General features: G+C 41.5%; 3 protein-coding genes across 18 annotated transcripts in view; 2 read left to right on the top strand and 1 right to left on the bottom strand.

Annotated features, from left to right (window-relative positions):
* Positions 1 to 5,164, bottom strand: part of LOC124118860 (centrosomal protein of 128 kDa-like) — a 104,152-nt gene extending 98,988 nt beyond the window's left edge. For 3 of the 9 annotated variants that reach the window (XM_046481142.2, XM_046481149.2, XM_046481148.2), the window contains exons 1-2: positions 4,474 to 5,002; positions 2,516 to 2,834 (exon numbers count right to left, since the gene is read on the bottom strand). In XM_046481142.2, the coding sequence (XP_046337098.1) occupies positions 2,516 to 2,650 (135 nt within the window). In that variant the 5' untranslated portion in view covers positions 2,651 to 2,834; positions 4,474 to 5,002. Of the gene's footprint in view, positions 1 to 2,515; positions 2,835 to 4,473; positions 5,003 to 5,028 lie in introns of those variants that run through there. The other 6 variants (XM_046481146.2, XM_046481152.2, XM_046481150.2 and 3 more) reach the window with 6 other exon arrangements.
* A 630-nt stretch (positions 5,165 to 5,794) lies between these two features.
* LOC124118864 lies at positions 5,795 to 10,220 on the top strand. Its single transcript, XM_046481157.2, has 5 exons — positions 5,795 to 5,865; positions 6,462 to 8,336; positions 8,959 to 9,092; positions 9,642 to 9,715; positions 9,895 to 10,220. Exons 1-5 carry the CDS (start codon positions 5,856 to 5,858, stop codon positions 9,938 to 9,940), a joined length of 2,139 nt encoding a protein of 712 aa, XP_046337113.1. The 5' UTR covers positions 5,795 to 5,855; the 3' UTR covers positions 9,941 to 10,220.
* A 3,900-nt stretch (positions 10,221 to 14,120) lies between these two features.
* LOC124118858 overlaps positions 14,121 to 24,070 on the top strand; it is a 73,664-nt gene continuing 63,714 nt past the window's right edge. For 6 of the 8 annotated variants that reach the window (XM_046481135.2, XM_046481134.2, XM_046481132.2 and 3 more), the window contains exon 1: positions 14,168 to 14,314. The gene's annotated coding sequence lies outside the window, so the exon portion shown is untranslated. Of the gene's footprint in view, positions 14,315 to 24,070 lie in introns of all 8 variants that reach the window. The other 2 variants (XM_046481138.2, XM_046481137.2) reach the window with 2 other exon arrangements.

Genomic DNA, 24,070 nt, shown 5'->3' with positions numbered 1-24,070 from the left:
ATAAAAGTGGTATTAAAAGCTTGAAGGACAAATGGAATAAGTGTATTGAGGTGAATGGAGATTGTATTGAAAAATAAAAGTGCAAAAGATATTCTGCGACTTGGTCTTATATTGAAGTTGCAAAACTTATTGAATGCTCCTCGTACCTTGGAGAACATACACAGCAATATCTTGGAACAGTGTGCCATTTCTTGCAGACATTGGTATATAACATAGATGTAGGGATGGAGAGTCTATAATTTTCCTAGGAATTATGTCATAATATTCTTAACAGAACTGAGCAAGGGTGAACAGGCTTTCTTTTACCAAAGAAAGGTCTGACTCAAGTATGTTGTAAGTAGAAGCCTCAAGGACACCAGAGGTCTGTAAGTGTAATAAGAGGTGGTGCTGGTACTTTTGCAGCCATAAAATTCACCTGATAATATCATTACATTCACAGCAGAAAATGTCACTTCATAAATATATTGTGACTTACTCATGACATACTCATGAGAAAAACAAATGTGGTCAATCTATCAAAAAGAAATATCCAACAATTCTGAAAAAGTGATTTCAGTTGCAGAAAAAGTGCAATATGACATTTGCCAATTCCTTATGGTGAAACTGAGACATAGGAAAGAAAGAGTTATCACCCTTTATATGAATTGAAACGTGAACTCCTCCAACTGACAATGGAGGACAACAACAGGTGCTGACAGCGAACTACTACACATGCATCAAAGACATTCCCACGGACTTTCATGTTTCAAAAGTAAGCATAGACATGCACCTATTTCAGATAAAACCCTCCATTTTGAACAACAGCTTTGATGAAAATAAAACCTTAAAGTTTTTCAGTTACAGTACTTCAAACAACCATGACAACCACAGATGGAACTGACTGGAGCCAAGGGGATGGTAAACCCATAAATGACTGACTCAACCATGATAGAGAATTGACTGTATCAGAAATGGATGCTAAACCCATTAATGAATGACTCAACCATGATAGAGAATTGACTGTATCAGAAATGGATGCTAAACCCATTAATGAATGACTCAACCATGATAGAGAATTGACTGTATCAGAAATGGATGCTAAACCCATTAATGAATGACTCAACCATGATAACCACAGGGTTGACTGAAGTGGACATTCAACCCATAAATGACAGATTGTAAGGTCATTTTGACAATGGGTGTGAACTTGTGTATAGAGTTGAAACAAACACTTATGTGAAGGGGAATGTCAAAGTAACTCTCCATTCCTTAAAAATAATGAAGCAGAGGCACCGCAGGCGCTGAGGCCCTCTATGTTTAAGGTATGGAGAGTTACAAGGATATTCCCCAACTTGAAACCCATCCCTACTTTTACACTTTGACAAAATGTTCTCTTGTGGAAATGCATATAAAAAATAAACCATAACTCTTTGTTGTCTGTATTTATACTGTGTTTGTCGCCCTTGTGTGATGCACGAGGAATGCGTTCTCTGTTGCTGCTGCACATGCACCAAGCTCCGTCGCGAGCTGATATTTACAATGCATGGTACACAGCTCTTCATAATTTCATGGGGTCCTAAACTAGTATTTTATCAATCGCTTGCACATTATTACTATACATGCTGATGGGCATGATAAGAGATATAGAGTCCCGAACAAGGATATATCTTTATATGTTTACCTGAAGGTTTATCTAATTGCTATAAATATGAACATTGCTACAGGTAACCTGCTCTAACACAACATTATATACATATACATATTATTTTTCGGCTTTTAATCATTTTTCAAAATTATGAAAATATTTAACAGTTAATGTCACACTATACATTCTTGTGTTGCCGAGGCTGAGGTCGACAAAAACACGTCTTCAAATCAAATGATGCAGGTTCGAACCCCGCTGGCGACACGTTTTCCTACAAATTTGAAATTATTCATTTGTCAAAAGAATTATATATTTCCAAATGCAAATTAACTGAAATTTTGGTTCAAGATAATGTATAATTGACAAACAACTCTCCATTCCTGAAAAACAATGGAGCATTTAACAATAGATAGACGTCACAGATATGTTTTTAATTTTCAATCTTGTTTTCTCCACAATCCACTTAAAAAATAGAGTTAGGGATCATAAATATTTTGGGAGATATTATAATGAAATTGTGTACTCATTCTTCACTACAAAAACAATATCCTCCAAAATATTCATGACTTTTTTTGTTCACTATTTAATAACAATTGGTCAATCACTGATGACAATCCAACATCAGAAAGATGTCAACTTGTACACATGAAATCTTATTGATACCTGTGAGATTTCATGTGTACAAGTTCTTTATTGTTTGGCTACTTCTTGCCCCTTCATCAGGGGAATAACTGGTAAGTATATGCGAGTTAATAAGTTGAATTGTAATCCTGGCAGAATCCTTTTCAACATTATGGTCTTTACAAAAGGCACTCTGCTTCTCATACCTTTGTTTTCATCTATGACACTATTCATGCAAATAGCTCTCATCACACTGCTTAGCCACCTCACCTGCAGATTGGCAGTGAGCTCCTGCACCCGGGGATCCGTGTCGCCCATGTCATGGGGGTGGCGCCTCTGCCTGCTGGAGGGGAGATAATACTCATCACTCTCACTGGAGAAATATGTACCACCACCAGCCATCATTCACAAGAACAAGTGCAGGAAAACAACAGAGTGAGCAGGTGGTCAACGCAGTGCAGGACTCAACACGACAGTTTCAGCTGACATCTTCCTCACTGTAAGACACTATGCTCAGGGGGTGACTAAACTACACCTCACTCCCAATAAGGTGCAACTCATGCAACAGAGATCATTGGACAAGTCAGTCCTGAAAAACACAACACAATATTTCACAACATTAATCTTTCAATTTGTTTAATTAACATTCAATAAAGCATGACGGCTTTCTCTGTTCTGGTTACCCTAACAAGTATTTCTTTCTTCACACAACGTTAAATCGTGATTTACAGGTGTACTTGTTGAATATATTCACGATGCAAGCAAAACAAATTATCTGCATGAAAAAAAGATTTGATGAGGTTTTCATTATAGATCCCATGTACCAATGAGAAAGAATAATCAGAAATGATGATGCCATATCTTCTTTTTAGAAAGACTTTCTCCATGGTCTAGTGGTAGAGCATCTGTCCGGAGAGGGGAAGGTTCGGGGTTCAATGCGCATCACACCACTAGACGTTAAAAGATGGCATTTGTTGTTACCCTGCCTGGCGCTCAGCATTTAGGGGTTTAAACAAGGACTGGTCGGCTCAATATACTGTGTCTGAGTGGGGTATTCATGTTAAACTGTGGCATGGTATCTCAGTGGGCTATCATTCAAAATCGGCATTAGTCTGGACTAGCGCACGCACACACACACACACGCACACACACACACACACACACCAAAAATAATATTGAATGCAATGTTAAAACCCCATTTCACCTCACATTTGAGAAAAATAATAGTCTGAACCACGATGAATAATAATAATAGCTCCCTGAAGATACAACACAAGCTCCCTTGTCAGGCGCTAGAAGGTTAACACTCACAATACCATCTCATCCTTCCAGGAACCCAATTGTACTGCTGGGTGAACTAAGGCATATTTCTAACACGTCACTTGCCTAATCAGGCACCAGTGTGGGGCAGGACCAAAGTCTAGAAACTCTCGGGAGTCATGCTGCCGAGTGAGTGAATACAGAGTTATGAAACATGTGATTTTTTTTACATAATTTGTACTTAAGTGTTCACAAGTTTGGGCTAACTAATGACGCTTTTATAGTGCAAGGCCACTGAGATACCATGACGCTGTGGATATCCCACTCAGACACAGTTTCCTGACTACGAGCTAACCAGTCCTTGTTTTATCCCCTAAATGACCAGCAACAGGTAGGGTAACAGCAAGCACCATCTGTTAAACGTTTTTTGGTATGATGTGTTTGGGAAGTGAAACCCCAGACCTCCCACTTTTTGGCCAGACACACCACCCACTTTACCAAAGAGGCTATCTTTGTACTTAAGCAGCATTTGGTAACAGTTGCACATGGGTTTTTTTATACAGTATGTCATTAAAGTTGTTAGCACACATGAAATTTTGTGAACATGGTCACATCGTATGTTACTAAAATACACACATCGACAGACATATATCATACTTCCACCCTTATAAATGAGACACAATTTTATTTAACAAACATTTTTGTTCAAAACTTTAACATATTATTTAACTTAAGACACAATAAAGCTGTCAGGTCCAGGGATAATATGATACATAACACTGATGCAGGATCACATGAACATATTTAACTGTAAGTGTAACATGTGACTGTAAACTGCATGATCACACCACATATTAAACCTTCCACAACACAAATCACAGTATTCACCTTTCACAACACAACCCATGCAATATGACACTTATCATGTTACAAGATTCAACCAGATACAAACATAAAGGCACACTTACAAACTAAATGTTCTTGTTGTGGCCCAAGAGTCCCCCTGTCACATACCTGGTCACTCGGACTCCTCAACAAACAAATAGATCCAGCACAGTCTTTACATTTCACAATATTCCACTAATAGACTTCATGTATATCATATCCTACATCAACATGTAAAATGTACATATCCTCTGACTTTGTCCAGTAACGTCAATGACAGTATCCTAGTATTTACAACGCGATCCTGTAGGATAGTTCTAAAAACCGCCGCTCTGCAGCAATTGGTCGGGCAAGTCCGAACATGCCTTGACAAAAGTGCCCGTGTAATTTCACGACAACTCAGCTATAATACAACTACCCCATAGAGTAACAGTGTTGCAATACTTATCCAGCGTGTATGTAATGGCATAGATCTTCTTCTTTTTTTTTCTTTTCTTTTTGCTATTTTCAAACCAATTTGTTTGATTATTTACGTGTGCGATGAGGCAGCTGTCATCAACACTGAAAATAGGCCTCCAATACAATCGCTATCGTTTCAGTAACACAAACTAATCAACTAACATCCGCAACACACTCACATGTATGTTTTATTTAGTAAAGCGCTATGCAGGTGGCTGTAGTCATATGCTTGTGTACTTGTGCAGAGATAGATAGGCCATAGATGTGTCCGTGCATGTTTACAAGATTGAACTCGGCGCCATTGACCCGGAAGTCCAATGGAAATAGAACAATGAATTTGATTGGTGGTTCAGCCTATACGGTGTTAGGCATAAAAAGTACACCAATACTATAATATCCCCCATGCCACAATTCGCAATCATAACATGTTCATGACTTCTGTCTTGTTATATTTTCCTTAATTTGCAGTGTGCAAAACGATGCATGGAATTTTCTGACAAAACACTTCCTGAATATACAAAAGTGCTAACAGTGCTTGCATTTGTTACACTGGTTTCTGTTGAATTGAACACTTATACAAACCGTGTCGACTATAAATTTTAAAAAAATTTCTCCGTTTACTCTTAAACCTGAAAATTGTAAAAACAAATACACTTATTTTCGAATTCTACGTTTTTCACAGTAAACTTAAGTTGATTTAAATGTGAAGGTCAATAATGAAATAAACACATTATTAATTAAATAATCTTTACGTTTTGAATTCATTGGCCAATTTTTAAAAGGATTTTAGTACGATACACCAAATAAATAATACAAACTTATTTTTATGTGTCTAATCGGGCTAGCGGCGGAAACCAGCGAAGTGATGTTTGACGTCACAGAGCCTCGATTGTACACAATCATGACGTCATACTACAATGACGTTTTGGTGACTATGGTTACAAAGTAATCATTCGAGGAGTATCAGTAAACTTATGGTACTAAAGGTGGGATACTAAAGAGAAGGATGCATACAGGTAAGAGGTAGAAACCTGCAGTTTTGAAACAATGCCGATAGTTTGTTTTCATCCTCAATTTTTCAGGAAAAAATACTATACGTGTAGTGTTTAGAACATTACCCAGAAGATCCAAGGAAGCACCTCACAGGGAAACGAACAATTCATGTCGCTTACATTTGTATGTTGCTATGGTCGATAGTAAGAATTTCCGCCATTTTGGTAATGGATGTGCGCTACCTTCCTCAGTGGGCCCAGCGGTTTCTAAGATTTTTAGATGCCATATTTAGCCGTCTCTCTAAAATAACAGTGTTTTGGGGGGCATTGTCCCCTACGCAACGGCTTGAAATAAGTGCCTGTGTAATTAGTTACCAAAGTTTGTTGAAATGGCACCGATGGATGTCACTGATGAGGTTGTCGCGTATCATTATGGAATTTCTATTTTCTATGCTGATGTCCAATTTTCAGCTATTTTATAGAAGCATCAAACCAGAGACCATACAATATTTTATGGTCTCTGGTCAAACAAACATAACGGATAGGCGTCCAGTAAAATGTCACGTGTAGCAAAACGTCTATCCTATCAAAATATTCTCATGATAATTTATCGTTTCCAGAACTGAGACCGAGACTTTCTCAAACCAGCCAGATAGGAGACCGGTACAACCCAGGAGCTGCATCTCACCCAGATAGCGACCGGTACAACCCGGGATCTGCATCTCACCCAGATAGGGACCGGTACAACCCGGGATCTGCATCTCACCCAGACAGGGACCGGTACAACCCAGGATCTGCATCTCACCCAGATAGGGACCGGTACAACCCGGGATCTGCATCTCACCCAGACAGGGACCGGTACAACCCAGGATCTGCATCTCACCCAGATAGGGACCGGTACAACCCGGGATCTGCATCTCACCCAGACAGGGACCGGTACAACCCAGGATCTGCATCTCACCCAGATAGGGACCGGTACAACCCGGGATCTGCATCTCACCCAGATAGGGACCGGTACAACCCGGGATCTGCATCTCACCCAGACAGGGACCGGTACAACCAAGGATCTGCATCTCACCCACATAGGGACCGGTACAACCCAGGATCTGCATCTCACCCAGACAGGGACCGGTACAACCCAGGATCTGCATCTCACCCAGATAGGGACCGGTACAACCCGGGATATGCATCCCACCCAGATAAGGACCGGTACAACCCAGGAGGATCTGCATCCCTCCCAGATAGGGACCGGTACAACTCGGGATCTGCAGCATGTAGCCAACTCGCCCTCCCGCCATCATTCAGGTATCCTGCACACCAACACATGCCTCCACGATGTCACGCCCATCAACATGCCAAGTTTTCTCTTAGAGAAGTAACAGGTGGGGCTGGTCCTGCCACACACCCACACCCACGGACACGCCCAACAGATGCACACGAGGTGGATCGGGGCACCGAGTCGCCATCTCACTTCAAGCAACACGGCGATGGCTCTCAACTGTACACGTCAAGTGTAAAATCCCAAACAGTGCTAAATAATACAGCTGGCATGTACCACCAGTCCCCCTTATGGAGAGGACAATCCAGAGAACCTCAACGGTCTCACTCAATGTACGGTTGCAGATCATCAAGACACAATCAAAGTTCCTCGCTGACCAACCGTTCCAGCAGACAACCACCATTGTCAAGGTCGAATTCTCCTGTATCATCACATCAACAGCCCGCACGCTGTGCCTATATATCCCCAATAAAGCACGGTCTTTCCCAAGCCGCGCCAAATAAATACCCTGACATATCACCTGTTTCCAATAAAATACTCTGTAACAGCCATAGCCCACCTTCACCCCACTGTGATAGGATCAACCTACACACAACGTATGCCATACCATGTAGGCCCCCACCTACCCAATATTCACACATCCAGACAAGCTCCCCATGGCTACCCCAGTGTCGTCACACACTGTCGTCACGATTCGATCTCCCTCTCCGCCAAAATATGTCCCCTCCCGAACACAGGATTCCACCGCGCCTGAATATAACACCCCGCGAGCCTGGTGCGGCAACTTCCCTGTATACTTTCAAACCATTCCTGGATGAACCATCGACCCGACCCAGCCCCAAACAACATCCTTGTACATCACCCTCCCGACTCTCAAGTCTCTCTGCGTGCGCTGAGGTATCGCCCCCTCAGTCAAGGTTCCCTCGGTTCTCAAGGTCATCCCCGTCACGTCATTGTCTTCCTACTCATCCATTGAATGGACCACCATTACGCCCCGAGCTTTCCCCGGGCCCGACTGCTCCCCGGTCTGTGCTGGCTCCATGTCCCAAGCGCTGCTTCACTAACCACTATGGCTACCTCGACTATTGCCCTGTACCCGACCTGCCGAGCTACACGCCTAACTCACTGTGGTGGGAGGAACAAGCTGCTCTGACGTTACGTCGATCTCAAGCCGAGAGGAGACACAGTCGGCCCACGACCACATTGCCAGAGACAGGTAATACTTGTTTTACTGTCGGTTGCAGGAAACGTACGTATATAATACAGGTCAATCGTTCACGCAATCCAATATGCTTATACATAAACGCTGCCGCAGTCATTTTACGCTAGAATTTCCCTTATCAGTTCGTATATATACCCTCTGCACCCAAAACACTGACCCAACGAAATATTTGTTTATGTATATTATATGCAGTGTGAACATGTTCATATCAACTATACCCGCCTAAATCAGGCCTAGAATTTGTCTTCAGCAATCTATGCATGCTGTAAAAGGCGACTAGGCTTGTCATAAGAGGCGACTAAGATCAGGTGGTCAGGCTCGCTGACGTGGTTGATGCATGCCATTGTATCCCAATTGCGTATATCGATGCTCATAATGTCAATCACCGGATTGTTTGGTCTAGACTCGATTACTTCCAGACCGTTTTCGTATAACTGGAATATTGCTGAGTCTGGCGTTAAACAATAAACAAACAAACACATCTTATCAACCATTAACCCCACTGACACCGTAAACACATATTTGACCTGTGTCTATTGAGTAAAGTCAGTGAGGCCATATGGCATCATGCCTGTATAGTCCCTCGCCTGCAGTGCATCGGTTCTGTAACCTACAGGATCTCGACCCGACCGTGACATCCGAACCGGATCTAGTCCCTGTCCAGCCGACGTCTTCTGCGTGCACATGGGTAAGCGTGGCGGTGACGCGCTGCGAGAAGTCGACTGCTCTAAGAGGATGAAGCTCACACAGGTATTAAATTCCACATGTTCCCAACCCGGGGTAGAATAGGTCTTCAGCAACCCATGCTTGCCGTAAAAGGCGACTATGCTTGCCGTAAGGGCGACTAACGGGATCGGGTGGTCTGGCTCGCTGACTTGGTTGATGCATGTCATCGTATTCCAATTGCGTAGATCGATGCGCAAAATGTCAATCACTTGATTGTTTGGTCTGGATTCGATTATTTACAGACCGTCGTCATATAGCTGGAATATTGCTGAGTGCGTCATTGAACAACAAACAACCTCAGGTTCCCATTGTCATGCTACAGCTTAAAGAAATAATAACTTCGTGACGGGGTTAACATTAGCATCACATGGAGCTTATATTCTGGGTAGTGTATATGGTATATCGTTGACATTCACTTACTCAACATATAACCGTGTGCCTATATCTTTACCCAACACTAAACCCTATCACGTAGGAATGCACATGGCCCCAGATGGAGGTTGTCGAACAATACCGAGATTATGTATGGTCGGCTACAGTCATTTGTTTATGTTAACTCAAATTGTTTTTCAGAAATCGGCCCCACCTTCATTGCTGAACCAACGGCGGATCAAGGTGCTCAATAAAGCGCTAGGGTTGGCAAGAAGGTAACGATCTTACGCCGTATATATACGCCCTCTTGGGAGTCGTGTAACATGTCAACCCGTGTGTGAGAATTTATGCTTATATATTATTTCAAAAGAGAACTTTTTCAGATTGGTTTCCTTTATTGGCTCAAAAACAAAACATCATTAGTTATTGACATTTCGACATGCTGCTATTTCAGGTCGCCAAAAAAACCCAGCCAGGCAGTCAAATGTTCCAAGAACTGAAACACGTGCCTGTGAAATCGTCAGCAATAAACTGGAAAGTATGCCTCCGGACTGCTAAAGAAGACGTGGCGACATGTACATAGAATGTTTCTGAGTACTGCATGTCACTGCTCCCGATGACTGCGACCATAGACGTGTACATAGAATGTGCCTGAGTACTGAATGTCACTGCTCCCGGCGGCTGCGCCCACAGACGAGTTTCTTTGTCGTCTTTTGAGTATTAGAGTATTATTGTTTATGAATATATATATATGGAATGCAAGGTTCCAAGATATTCTTAGATATGTGTTAATTATTTTATTGATTTGACTTTGGATCGGACGGTAGAAACTGTACATGGGACTAAGAGGGAGAGGGGGGGGGGGGGTGGGGGGGGGGGGGGGTGGGGGGGTGGGGGGGGGAGGGGATGGGGGGGTGGGGGGGGGGGGTGGGGGGTCCTGTTTGTGACAGGCCTTTAAGAGAGAGCGAGTGAGATGGCTGTTTAACACTTGGTTGATTACGTATCAACCTACGGCTTGATGTGGACGTACTGATGCTTCAGGTGCTGCTGGTGTCCAGTAAAACAGCCTTTACCTGGCGGCCTGTAATGTAAATAGTCGTGTCTGGATCAGGCTAACCGGTGACTGAAGCATGGGTTGACATCTAGGTACATTGCTATCAACCAGTTACTGATAGTCCATAGTCCAATTCCATTTAGCCGGCTTTAATAAAATATAGGCTATTTGTATAGGGACACATTCGATCCCGGAATCGCCCAAATAATAACGATACTACTGATATCGTGCGAATGGTGGGAGCACACGAATCACTTGTACCAGATAAACATAGGTTGTTTAAATGTCACAGGGAAGTATTTGATCGACACCGGTTCAGATAGGCCGAGAGTGAAAGAGTCACCCTGAAAATATATGCAACTGTGGGTGTGTTTTTTTTCATCAAAAACCTACGAAAGACTATTGGAGTCAAAATTGATATATGTAAAATGTACGAAAGAAAATTCGTTATTACGGAAAAGTATTTGTTCAAACGAAAACAAATTCGTTATAACTGAAAGAAAGATGAGTCATTACGGGACAAAACGAAAACAAATTTGTTATTACGTAAATATATTACAAGTGATCACTTGCTTGATAACGGTGTTAGAACCTACACCGAAACGTCGCTCTTAATTGTAATAAGGAAGTTGTTCATCCATTCATCTTATCCTTACTTAGTACTCCAACTTCTGTCAAAGAAGTAATGGATCACTGTCTGAGAAAGTGCTGCTCAAGTGTGGGGTCCCACAAGGTTCTGTGCTTGGACCAGTATTAGTCACCGTATACACTAAGGAATTAGGTACAGTCATTGATAAGCACCCGATAAGTCACTTCTGTGCTGATGACACGCAGCTCCATGATGTCTGCAGACCCACACCATCAGATGAAAATGCTGCATTGTTGCGACTCGGCGAATGCTGCAGTGATATTAAGTTATGGATGTTTGAAAACAAGCTGAAGCTTAATGACAGTAAAACCGAGAGTCTATTTGTTGGTCCAAAAGGCCTAAGAGCGCAATGTGGCACTGAATCATTTCAGTTCAGTGATACTACCATTCCCCTGGCAGCAGGTGAGTTAAAATCTTGGTGACACCCTAGACCCGGAACAGCCTCCCAACAATCATGTCAACGATGTGGTTAGAACCTGTATTCTCATTCTAAGGAACATAGGGCACATCCGCAAATTTCTTACTCAGCAGTCGAATATCATACTTGTCTTGTCTTTAGTTATGACAAGGTTGGACTACGGTAATAGCTTGCTGGTGGGTGCAGCAAGATCCCAGCTGAACAAGTTACAAAGAGTGCAAAACATAGAATGTTACTCACTCTCGCAAGACTGGCCATATCACTCCTGTGTTATATACAACCTGCATTGACTTCCAGTTGAACACATGATGACATTCAAGCTTCTCTGTTATGTCTTCAGATGTCTCACGGGACAAGCACTATCCTATCTTGCTGATCTCCTTCATAGATATGTCCCAGGAAGATCGCTCCGCTCAGAGAAAAAGAATTTGCTTATCATACCAAATATGTCCGGACATCACACTATGGCAAACGTTCCTTTGCCTATTCAGGGCCTCGGTGACTGCAGTTAGGTGCCTACTTTCCGCTCACAACTCAAATCCTATCTCTCTCCACTTTCTGACTCCAAATGACTTCGTACTGTTTTGCGTTTTTTATTTATTTAGTTATGTTATGTTATGTTATGTTATGTTATAAGATTTTGTTTCCTTATAAGGAAAATTATTTCGTGTCCTTTCCATATTTCAGTTTTGACCCTAATAGGCTTTCGTAAAGAACAAAGTACTGGGCGCAAATAATATATCTTTTCTTTAAGATTTCGTTTCCTTATAAGGAAAATTATTTCGTGTCCTTTCCATATTTCAGTTTTGACCCTAATAGGCTTTCGTAAAGAACAAAGTACTGGGCGCAAATAATATATCTTTTCTTTCAGGCTCAACAAAGGGTTAAAAACGGAAACTGAATAAGGATGAAGGCCTCGACCAATTTAAACTACCCTGAATGCTTATGATTAAAACACCCAACATATTTCTAAATTTTAGGTGGAAATACAAACGGACAAAAATTAATGTGCTGATTATGTTTATAAATATACATCACATATAGTATTGTTTGTGTAAAAAAAAAACAACCAAAAAAAATCCCAAAATATATAGTATTGTTTGTTTGGTTTTTACGCCGTATTCCGGAATATTCCAGCTATACGTCGGCGGCCTGTTACTAATCGAGTCTGTCGACTAGACATTCAAGTGATTGACGTCATGAGCATCGATCCACTTATGGGAAACGATAACACGAAATCAACCAAGTCACCGAGCCTGACCATCAGATTCATTTAATCGCCTCGGACAAGCATAGGTTTCCTTACCCGAAAATCCCTACGTGATCACACAGTACTGATGCAAAAGCATTTCAGTATATTTGTTAACCCCGTATCTATTTATTCCAACCTTGGCCTTTCTTAAAAACATTACGTAATTAGTAAATTTATTAGCAACACATTGAGGACTTTAAAGACTAACCAACCCCCTATGAGGAATCACGAGTTATCTGTCTTGGTGAATAAATAGTGAAAGCTTTCGGCGAGGGACAGATAATCCGTCATTCAGAGTTTCGGGTTACTAAACTTTTCCCAATCGTCATTTTAAGAAGGAAACTGAAGAAAACGAATTAAGAATTGACCTTCGCTTTGTGTGAGTTCATTGGAGTATGAATTAACCTTCATAGAGTGAGGGCCAAACCGTACGAACGTCGGGGCTTGCGACGACGTTCATACAATGTTTGGCCCTCACGCTATGAAGGTTCATACTCCAATGAACTCACACAAAGTGGAAGTCAATTCTTATATTTTTATTATCACAATTTCTTACCTCAGAGGATGTAGGCCAAGATCTAAAAACAATTTTATTTAGTACGTGTGACTTCATGTCAACACTGACAGCCATACAACAACCAGCTATATCGCGGAATAAAATAGTTCCTCAAAAAGAGAGGTGACATGAGCGTATGGATGCATAACTTGCTCTTCAGAAACATCTTACACACCACATATGTGCAAATAATATTACCATTAGATGAGAAAGGTCTGTAAAGAACTACCTCAGTAAGTGAGTCACAATGACAGCGCGTCGTAATACATTTACATCAAGACGTCAAAATGGCCGACACGACAAACGTGACGGGAAAGATTTCCGAAGTTGTTAATGAACCTGTGGCGGTTACATGTGTTAGTCATCATTGATCAACTGGCCGATCATTGAAAGGTGATTAAAGATGCGTCAAACAGACACTAAGGTAAATTCATAGATTGCTGGAGACGGTCACTGTCAGCCAAGACACGGATCGAGTCGATACTAAGATAGTTTCAATCTCATTAAAATCATATCTTAGTTCTCGCTACCGCTAAACAAAGCTTTGTTGCCCCCTTGGATTTTTGATAGAAAACGTTTTTCCTTGTGAAAGTTAACTTGAATAAGAAATGAATAATCTTATTTGCGACTCCCCCTGTAAAAAAAAATTAACTACGGCCTTGATATATAAGTATTAGGCCTAATAGATTTCCTTCACACCTTTAGGCGTTATGTGGACATTCCAAGAGACAGCTAGTGTTATAAACATGGATAATTCCTAATTTTAATAGCCACCTGTTCAAGCCCCCAAACAGGCAAGGCGAAGATACTTTTGATATCACGGAGGACTTGAAAATAAATGTGAGCTCAGCGCCAAAACGCAACACTCTCTCAGCGAGGTTTTGCGCTCTCCGTTACAAGGAGGGAAGGAAGTGGCGACTGGCTGAAAACGGTGAAACATCTTTCGTGAGTACTGGAATTTGTGGAATTTTTTGTGCTATAGTTATCATTGATCGTCACGTAGAAAGCCATACATGAGCGCATGCTAATATGCTGGCTGTGCTTATTTCTGACGTATGTTTACGTAACATTAGAGACTTTCCAATGAACAATATTCATCAGTGAAAGTTTCCCAGTTCTGCTGTGTGAGTCAGACGAGACAGATAGACTCACGCACAATGTCCGACCTATACATCTAGTATACATGCACATATACCATATTCGCGTACAAAGTGAAGATTGGTGCAGTAGTGTAGTTCATCAATGTTCATTGTCATGGAATCACAATCATTTGATCTCACCCGCAAAACAATGATATAGACTAAGAGGTACCGTCACTCTCCCTCCCCCCTCTTCCCCGTCCCTCCCTAGTAGTCTAGTGTAGGTATACCCCCGCCATCACGGATTGGTGAGATTAGTGTGTGCATGTGGCAGACATCGTACAAAGTGAGGGAAGCCTTGTTTCTGTGATGTGCATTGTAATACCTGCAAGGTGCTGCACCTGACACATTGATGGGATAACTTATATGACATTAAGACACATGTGGGTGGGGGGGGGGGGGGGGGGGGGTAGGTAGGTGTGTAGGTGGAGTTAACTCAAAGCCTACCCCAAAAATCACAAACACATAATGTCAACCAATATAAATTTTGCAATAACTACCAAATCAACATGTTATCATGGTAGGCAAAATGCATACATAATGTCATCAAATGTGAAGAAAAGATAATGGGGGTGGCCACCCCCAGAACTGGTCATTTGTAATTAACATATCATTGTTAAACATGTTCTGTCACCAGTGATGGACCATGTTGACCCATCCTTACGTTATGTTCTATAACCAATATGAACTCACAGACAATATTCCCTTGTGCACATGTGGCATGGATGTAGAATTGCATCTACTATGTTACTTTGTTAGTGGGGTTTCAAAGATGTTACACATGGGCCAGTCACGGTCACAGCCACAGCATGGGCATGTTACACTGGAGCTGGACAGTAGGATATATAATAATGCTATACTGGAGCCAGACATCACCACAGCAGTGGGCTATGTAATGATGCTATACTGGAGCCAGACATCACCACAGCAGTGGGATATGTAATGATGCCATACTGGAGCCAGACATCACCACAGCAGTGGGATATGTAATGATGTCATACTGGAGCCAGACATCACCACAGCTGTGGGATATGTAATGATGCTTTACTGGAACCAGACATCACCACAGCAGTGGGATATGTAATAATGCTATACTGGAACCAGACATCACCACAGCAGTGGGATATGTAATGATGCCATACTGGAACCAGACATCACCACAGCTGTGGGATATGTAATGATGCCATACTGGAGCCAGACATCACCACAGCGGTGGGATATGTAATGATGCCATACTGGAGCCAGACATCACCACAGCGGTGGGATATGTAATGATGCCATACTGGAACCAGACATCACCACAGCAGTGGGATATGTAATGATGCCATACTGGAGCCAGACATCACCACAGCGGTGGGATATGTAATGATGCCATACTGGAACCAGACATCACCACAGCTGTGGGATATGTAATGATGCCATACTGGAGCCAGACATCACCACAGCAGTGGGATATGTAATGATGCCATACTGGAGCCAGACATCACCACAGCGGTGGGATATGTAATGATGCCATACTGGAGCCAGACATCACCACAGCAGTGGGATATGTAATGATGCCATACTGGAGCCAGACATCACCACAGCAGTGGGATATGTAATGATGCCATACTGGAGCCAGACATCACCACAGCAGTGGGATATGTAATGATGCCATACTGGAACCAGACATCACCACAGCAGTGGGATATGTAATGATGCCATACTGGAACCAGACATCACCACATCAGTGGGATATGTAATGATGCCATACTGGAGCCAGACATCACCACAGCAGTGGGATATGTAATGATGCCATACTGGAACCAGACATCACCTCATCAGTGGGATATGTAATATTTTAATTATATCAGTGGCAGTGCTTTTCTCACGTTTCAGTGTATTTATGATGGTTGTTTATTGTTAAATTGTCATTGCAGGCACTACATGTTTCATGGGCTAGTTGGTTTGAAAATTTACCCTTCAGAACAGGTCTAAGCAACCTATGCTAGTTGTAAAAGACAGCTATATATATCCATTGGTCAGGCTCGGTGACTTGTAGATTACATGTCATGTCAACTAGCGAAGTTGCCAATAATGTGTCGAGGTGGATTAATGGCTGTGGCCAAAAAGGATGTACTTCCGTTTGCAATGTTAGCTTCTTTTCTTAACCATGTACCATGACACACATTATATGATAGAAGAAATACCATCTTCACAGGGAAAGGGAGTTAACTGACTGTAAAAGTCAATTTTTTTAACTTATCCTGCATTGCTATTTTATGCATTTACTGCTGTTGTTTTACAGAAAGACAAAACTGTGAGAGGTCAAGCTGCAGAAGAAGTTGTTCCAACTAGTTGTGTGGCAAATACACTTTTTTACCTCCTCCCATACACCTTCAACCTGCTTTGCCATCATCTCGGCCACCCAAACAGACCCATATGCCTCAAAGACATGTCCAGAGACGACCTCTTCAAATTACCAGGCAGGCCAAACAGACTGGTTTTCATCTCTCGGTACATCTGTAAAGGGCCTTAGGCACCAGGGGAATTTACGACGACAAGTGGCGATCCTTTGAGAGTTTCTGCAGTCCTGGAAGATTGCAGAATGACTAAGATTCTGGAACTCCAAACTTTGCTCTGCTTCTTCAGATTGGAGGATCAGAAAGCCAAGTAAAGACCCCCGGCATGGGATTTGAACGTGGCTCACAAGTTGTTGCCTGATGCCCCATTTGAGCCACTTCACTCAGCTTCATTTTACAACCTCCAAGAAACCTAGAAGTAAACCTACAAGAAGTCTGTCTTCCTCTTAGCTCGGGCTACTGCAGCAAGGGGGAACAAGCTACATGCGTTTGACATCACCCTTGCCCGATTTGAGCTCAGGGTGTACAGTGCTGTTCGTCCTGGCCTGCGATGGGATTTCATAGCCAAGAATCAACTCGCAGGGCAGCCAGACTGATCCTTCACCATCACACCTCTCTCTTCGATAGTGGATGAGCAGGAACTCTACCTATGCCCGGTTCGTGCACTGTGGTCTTTTCTCTGACGCTGATCAACAAGATCAAAGCTATTGCCTCCACCATGACTTTCCACAGCAACTACTCTGTCTAACCCATCATGGAAGCTTGCTTATGGCGGTCGCCAGCCACTACCGGAGAAATATTCCCATAGAGGACGTGGAGGGCGTCCGCAGCTTTGGGACCCTTGGCTGTTGTCCAGCAGGTCACCAACCCCAAGCGCCATTGACGCTTCCCTATGCCCAGAGCTGACCTGTCAACCTCTTTGGTGCTTGTCACCCCAGACTAGAAGGTTTACATGCTACTAGCATCAGCTCAGTGCGCAGTTCCAGACCTTAGTTCTCGCATTTATCTACTACTGTACTGTTACCTGGACTTCCGGCATCCCTCACACTCTTGTTTTCCTTCTGACAGGAATGGTCATTGTTTTCCGGTCATCATGCAGGATGCTGTACTGGTTACTTGGACCTTGACGGTTATTTATTTTGGGTCATATCTAAAGGTATGCCCACCTGCCGTACTGTCTGATAAAGATGCATTGAAGAGTAATGCAGGATAAGTTAAAAAAATTAGTAAAATCTAAAATTTACATTTGTATACTTATCCTGCATTGCTTCATCTAAGTACCCTCCAATCGCAGCGCTACCTCCCAGCGAAGTCTTCAGATGTTATGTTCAAGCAGTAACGTTTTCATACAAGAGATCTCCACTTCCGGGATCACGTGGCAGATGTGTGAGGGTATTTGCCTTACAACTAGTTGAAACAACTTCTTCTGCAGCCAGACCTCGTCTTTCCGTAAAAAAAACCAGCAGTAAATGCATTAATGCAGGATAAGTAAACAAATGTAAAAAATATACCTTTCCTCGGAAAGATGAAGATATACATAAAAATGCTTTGTCTATTGTGAAACAGTACTCACATCTATCATGACTATATGAACTGTAATGAACAGATTTTAATATTGGCAATATGCTAGTGGTAACTGTTACAACATTTGTAGTGTAAGCATGGGAATGTTGTTGCAATTTTACATTTTACATGTTGTACACTTGTCATGCTTATCATGTAATGCAAGACTACACATGTATAACACTGTTAACGTCCTGTTGTAAATTGGGATGATATTGCAAATATATTCCTGCATCACTTTTATGGCACATACACAGTGTCAGTGTCATGAATATTGTGGTCTTAATCTTCACTTCACTTATCATGCTTAGACATGGTACGACAATGTCAGGTCAGACCATAATGTTTGATAGAGAGATGGTGTATATGACAGGGGAACTGCAACGTAGGATGGCTTTGGGACAAAATTAACACTGCTTTGAATATATTTTTTAGAAAACCTATTGACACTGTCTTCAACATATGCATGGATCAGGATTAAACAGTGCATTTGGCATCAAGGTGACCATGATGACATTTGTCAAGGTGACATTTGGCATTAAGGTGACATTTGGCATCAAGGTGACATTAGGCATCAAGGTGACATTAGGCATCAAGGCGACATTAGGCATCAAGGCGACATTAGGCATCAAGGCGACATGAGGCATCAAGGTGTCATTTGACATCAAGGTGAAATTTGGCATCAAGGTGACCATGGTGACATTTGTCAAGGTGACATTTGGCACCAATGTGACATTAGGCATCAAGGTAACATTTGGCATCTGGGTGACATTTGGGTTAAGGTGACATTAGGCATCAAAGTGACATTTAGCAGTGTATGTTGAACATTAGAAGTACAGTGTATGTTGGTGTTACTTTGCCAAGCTGTGCCCTGTGAACATTAGAAGTACAGTGTGTGTTGGTGTTACTTTGCGAAGCTGTGCCCTGTGAACATTAGAAGTACAGTGTGTGTTGATGTTACTTTGCCAAGCTGTGCCCTGTGAACATTAGAAGTACAGTGTGTGTTGGTGTTACTTTGCCAAGCTGTGCCCTGTGAACATTAGAAGTACAGTGTGTGTTGGTGTTACTTTGCCAAGCTGTGCCCTGTGATCATTAGAAGTACAGTGTGTGTTGGTGTTACTTTGCCAAGCTGTGCCCTGTGAACATTAGAAGTACAGTGTGTGTTGGTGTTACTTTGCCAAGCTGTGCCCTGTGAACATTAGAAGTACAGTGTATGTTGGTGTTACTTTGCCAAGCTGTGCCCTGTGAACATTAGAAGTACAGTGTATGTTGGTGTTACTTTGCCAAGCTGTGCCCTGTGAACATTAGAAGTAAAGTGTGTGTTGGTGTTACTTTGCCAAGCTGTGCCCTGTGAACATTAGAAGTACAGTGTATGTTGGTGATACTTTGCCAAGCTGTGCCCTGTGAACATTAGAAGTAAAGTGTGTGTTGGTGTTACTTTGCCAAGCTGTGCCCTGTGAACATTTGAACATGCCGTTGATTATAATTCAGTGGCAGATGTATCCGCTACTAATTATAGGTAGATTTGTCATGCTTGAGTATATTGTCAACGTCTGTAGCTTCAACATCTTCAAAGAAAGCTGGTATAGGTAAATGTCGACCAGGGAGCCTTTTGATCATTCAGAGTTACAAGCTCCAGACGGAGTAGCCTGATTCCTGCTGCATGACATGTAGTGCTGTGTTTGTGATCCATCAGTCAGTCGCCCCTCCCCAGGTTAAGGGGTTAAGGAAGTGCTTGATCCTAGGGTAATATTTGTAATATGATCTGCGATATATACATCATTATTGGTACTCTGCAACATATACATCATTATTGGTACTTCAGTTAAGCTAAGATAAGATAACACTTTATTCTCTCAAAGGAAATTTGGGCTACATCAGCAAATGGTCTCAGCTTATTGATAAACATACATACAAATGATTAAGAGCATCACAAACATAAATGATATTAAATGTCGCACTAGCTAAATATGCTCAACAATTATCACAAAAATTCTTGTAAAACATGGTACTAGCTGGTATAAATTAGGAGATAATCATACTGTGTTTGCAATGTAGAACTTGTTACCTGTAGATTTAACTGCGCTGGAACCGAACACGCATATCACTCATTGTGACGCAAATTGATATGATGTCCCACTCGTATGTAGAAAAGCTCCAAATTCCAAGCTCTCTGTTGTCTCCAAAACTTAAATACATTCCCTTTGTAGATTTCTATCGTGTTTTCTGCATGAAATGTATTGTCACACATCCTCTCAATATTCGAGTAATCGCAACTTTGCATTTTGTAACCTGTAATAGATATAATTATTTAAATATGTCTACTAACAATGACTGAAAAAAGTACTATTCTGTGAATATTAGCTTCTGTGGTGATGCAGCCGTCAAACCAGCTGTTTCAATCAGAGAGGGTTTATTGTGATTTAATAGCATCTGATTGACCAATCAGAATCGATTAATTTCCAAATTCATGGTAGAATTATTTATAATCAAATCTTAACCTGAGGCCTCCAAAATACTGCGCAAAATGGTTAAAATCATCATTTTAAGCAGGGTTAAAGCAGGGTTATGTGTTAAAGCATCTTAACACCATACTCATAAGTCAGGGTTAAGGTGTTACTCACCAGGGAACTGAAAATGTCATTTGAGAACACATTGACCAGGGTAGTTTCGATTAGGTGCTATGGAAGTGTACTCATTAATATTATTATAAATATTATGAAATGTAACACAGGATAGTTACAATACTTTAAGGTAATGCTACAGCTTCATGTGTAATGATTTGCTGATTTTTAATAGCCTCCTGATGTAGCGAATCCAGCAAACAGAAAGCATAGTTTTCAGTGATCCTTTTCATTTATTTCATTCAAAATCTGATTTGCAGTAAAGTAAAAATATAATTTACCTTTATTCCTGTAGTTCCAGTTTTATTCAAAATATCTGAAATACCTCATAACAAAGCCTCTAAGATTCTTATTTTCTTTCCCACGCTGCACGAGATATGATAATTGTTTGGAATAATCTGGGTACAATTGCTATGACCTTGTAGGTAAGGTAATAGAAATATTTTGTTATCAAAACAAGTTTCTTCGAAAGAATTCTGTCCGGAGTGACACTCCAGGCATGGACATACCAGAGATGACTGATAACATAGCCAGTGTGTATGTGTATATAGACAGGCCGCCCAGACCTAGTATCACATAGCTGCCATGCCTCACCCTGGATTACCACTAGCAAAGATTAGGTGAGGAGCTACATACATGTATTGTCATATATATTCACCCCTCACCAAGACACTGATTACTTAGGAGCCTGCAATTTGTTTCCTTGGAAGTGATATCTGCAGAACCTGTTCATATGTTGGAGTCTGTCCAGGTTTTTAACATAAGACTAACCTGATGGTTGATGTCACCAGTTGGATAGTGGGCTGTATGGTGTAAATCTCTGTAATTTAGACAGGAATACTTTGATGTGAGTATGTGTGGTTATCATGGTGATGACAGTACAAGACCGTGTTGTATGCAGCTGTGGAGCAGAGGATTACACAACAGATGACTCACTGAGGAATGTTGACTTGGTTGATGCATGTCATCGTATCCCAATTGCATGGATCGATGCTCATGACATCATTCACTGGATGGCCTGGTCCAGACTCGATTATTTTACAGACCTCCGTCAAATAGCTGGAATATTGCTTTGTGTGGCGTTAAACAACAAACAAACAAACTAATTAACTAAAGTAGTGATTGCAGAAGCATATTTAACCACACACAGGCAGTAATGAAGATTTACACTATCTGCCTATAGATACACAATATATTCACTCCACTCATAATACAGATATACTGTTCACACTTATCCCCCTGTTTCCTATATTGAATGCTTTCTGAGGGCTGAAACATGTACAGTACTCGTTCAAGCGTTAGTACTAAGTTGATGAGAAAGCAGATATATTCTTTGAATTACCTTGCATTATTGACTTGTACTTTTTGACTTGTGCTTAGTTGATGAGAAAGCAGATATATTCTGGAATTACCTTGCATTATTGACTTGTACTTTTTGACTTGTATTTGTACAACACATTTTGACAAAGATTCTCTGAAAACTCAGCACTTGTCACCAAAATTGGGACGATGAAATAACTCATATCTTGACAAATATACCAAATCTTGTGCAGAGCATCAAGTGGGCAATATGAACATGAGGAAGGTATTTAAGATATAATTAGCTGCAGCTGCAGTGAGCATCCTGAGGTTGGGAGTCAGTAAGACAGCAGAGCTGCATGTGATCTGATATGTGCATGGAACAGGCTTGTTGGTTGCTGTGGTGTACATTCCCTGTCTCTCCAACTGCTGGCTACTGTGCAGGGCCTGCCATCACTCTAGCACTCCAGTGAAGTGCAATATGTTCCACAGTCCCCTGGGGTATCTAAGGCAGGTATCTTGTCAGGATACATCTGGCAGTTACTGGCAACCTAGAAGTAACCTATTTTCTGGTTACTTACAGTTACTAGTTATGTCTCCCCCAGAATGGAGGGAGACATATTGTTTTTGGCACGGTTCCCGTCGGCGTCGGCGTTGGCGTCGGCGTTCCCACCGTTCCCCGACCATAACTCAGAAACCGTTTAATATTTTTTCGCGAAACTTTGTATACACATTAACCCAGCACTGAAGTGGTGCCTTTTGCTATTTAGAGATTTTTGACATTTTTATTTTTTCTCGTTTCCATGGAGATAACTTGAACATAGACTCTGAATGGGGGTAAGCTTGGTTTCCGGACCATAACTCGGAAACCGTTTAATATTTTTTCGCGAAACTTTGTATACACATTAACCCAGCACTGAAGTGGTGCCTTTTGCTATTTAGAGATTTTTGACATTTTTATTTTTTCTCGTTTCCATGGAGATAAGTTGAACATAGGCTCTGAATGGGGGTAAGCTTTGTTTCCTGACCATAACTCGGAAACCGTTTAATATTTTTTCGCGAAACTTTGTATACACATTAACCCAGCACTGAAGTGGTGCCTTTTGCTATTTAGAGATTTTTGACATTTTTATTTTTTCTCGTTTCCATGGAGATAAGTTGAACATAGACTCTGAATGGGGGTAAGCTTTGTTTCCGGACCATAACTCAGAAACCGTTTAATATTTTTTCGCGAAACTTTGTATACACATTAACCCAGCACTGAAGTGGTGCCTTTTGCTATTTAGAGATTTTTGACATTTTTATTATTTCTCGTTTCCATGGAGATAAGTTGAACCTAGACTCTGAATGGGGGTAAGCTTGGTTTCCTGACCATAACTCAGAAACCGTTTAATATTTTTTCGCGAAACTTTGTATACACATTAACCCAGCACTGAAGTGGTGCCTTTTGCTATTTAGAGATTTTTGACATTTTTATTTTTTCTCGTTTCCATGGAGATAACTTGAACATAGACTCTGAATGGGGGTAAGCTTGGTTTCCGGACCATAACTCAGAAACCGTTTAATATTTTTTCGCGAAACTTTGTATACACATTAACCCAGCACTGAAGTGGTGCCTTTTGCTATTTAGAGATTTTTGACATTTTTATTTTTTCTCGTTTCCATGGAGATAAGTTGAACATAGACTCTGAATGGGGGTAAGCTTTGTTTCCGGACCATAACTCAGAAACCGTT

This window comes from Haliotis rufescens, unplaced genomic scaffold (genome assembly GCF_023055435.1).
Source record: "Haliotis rufescens isolate VD_foot unplaced genomic scaffold, xgHalRufe1.0.p SCAF_3, whole genome shotgun sequence".
NCBI classification, from domain to species: Eukaryota; Metazoa; Mollusca; class Gastropoda; order Lepetellida; family Haliotidae; genus Haliotis; species Haliotis rufescens.
The sequence above is the reverse complement of the archived record's forward strand: the minus strand, read 5'-3'. Positions and strand labels throughout refer to the sequence as shown.

Excerpts from the sequence above, each read along its gene's own strand:
- LOC124118864 (XM_046481157.2), top strand. Across the intron at positions 8,337-8,958 it reads GACCACATTGCCAGAGACAG|GATCTCGACCCGACCGTGAC; the intron begins GTAATACTTGTT and ends TGTAACCTACAG. Across the intron at positions 9,093-9,641 it reads AGAGGATGAAGCTCACACAG|AAATCGGCCCCACCTTCATT; the intron begins GTATTAAATTCC and ends ATTGTTTTTCAG.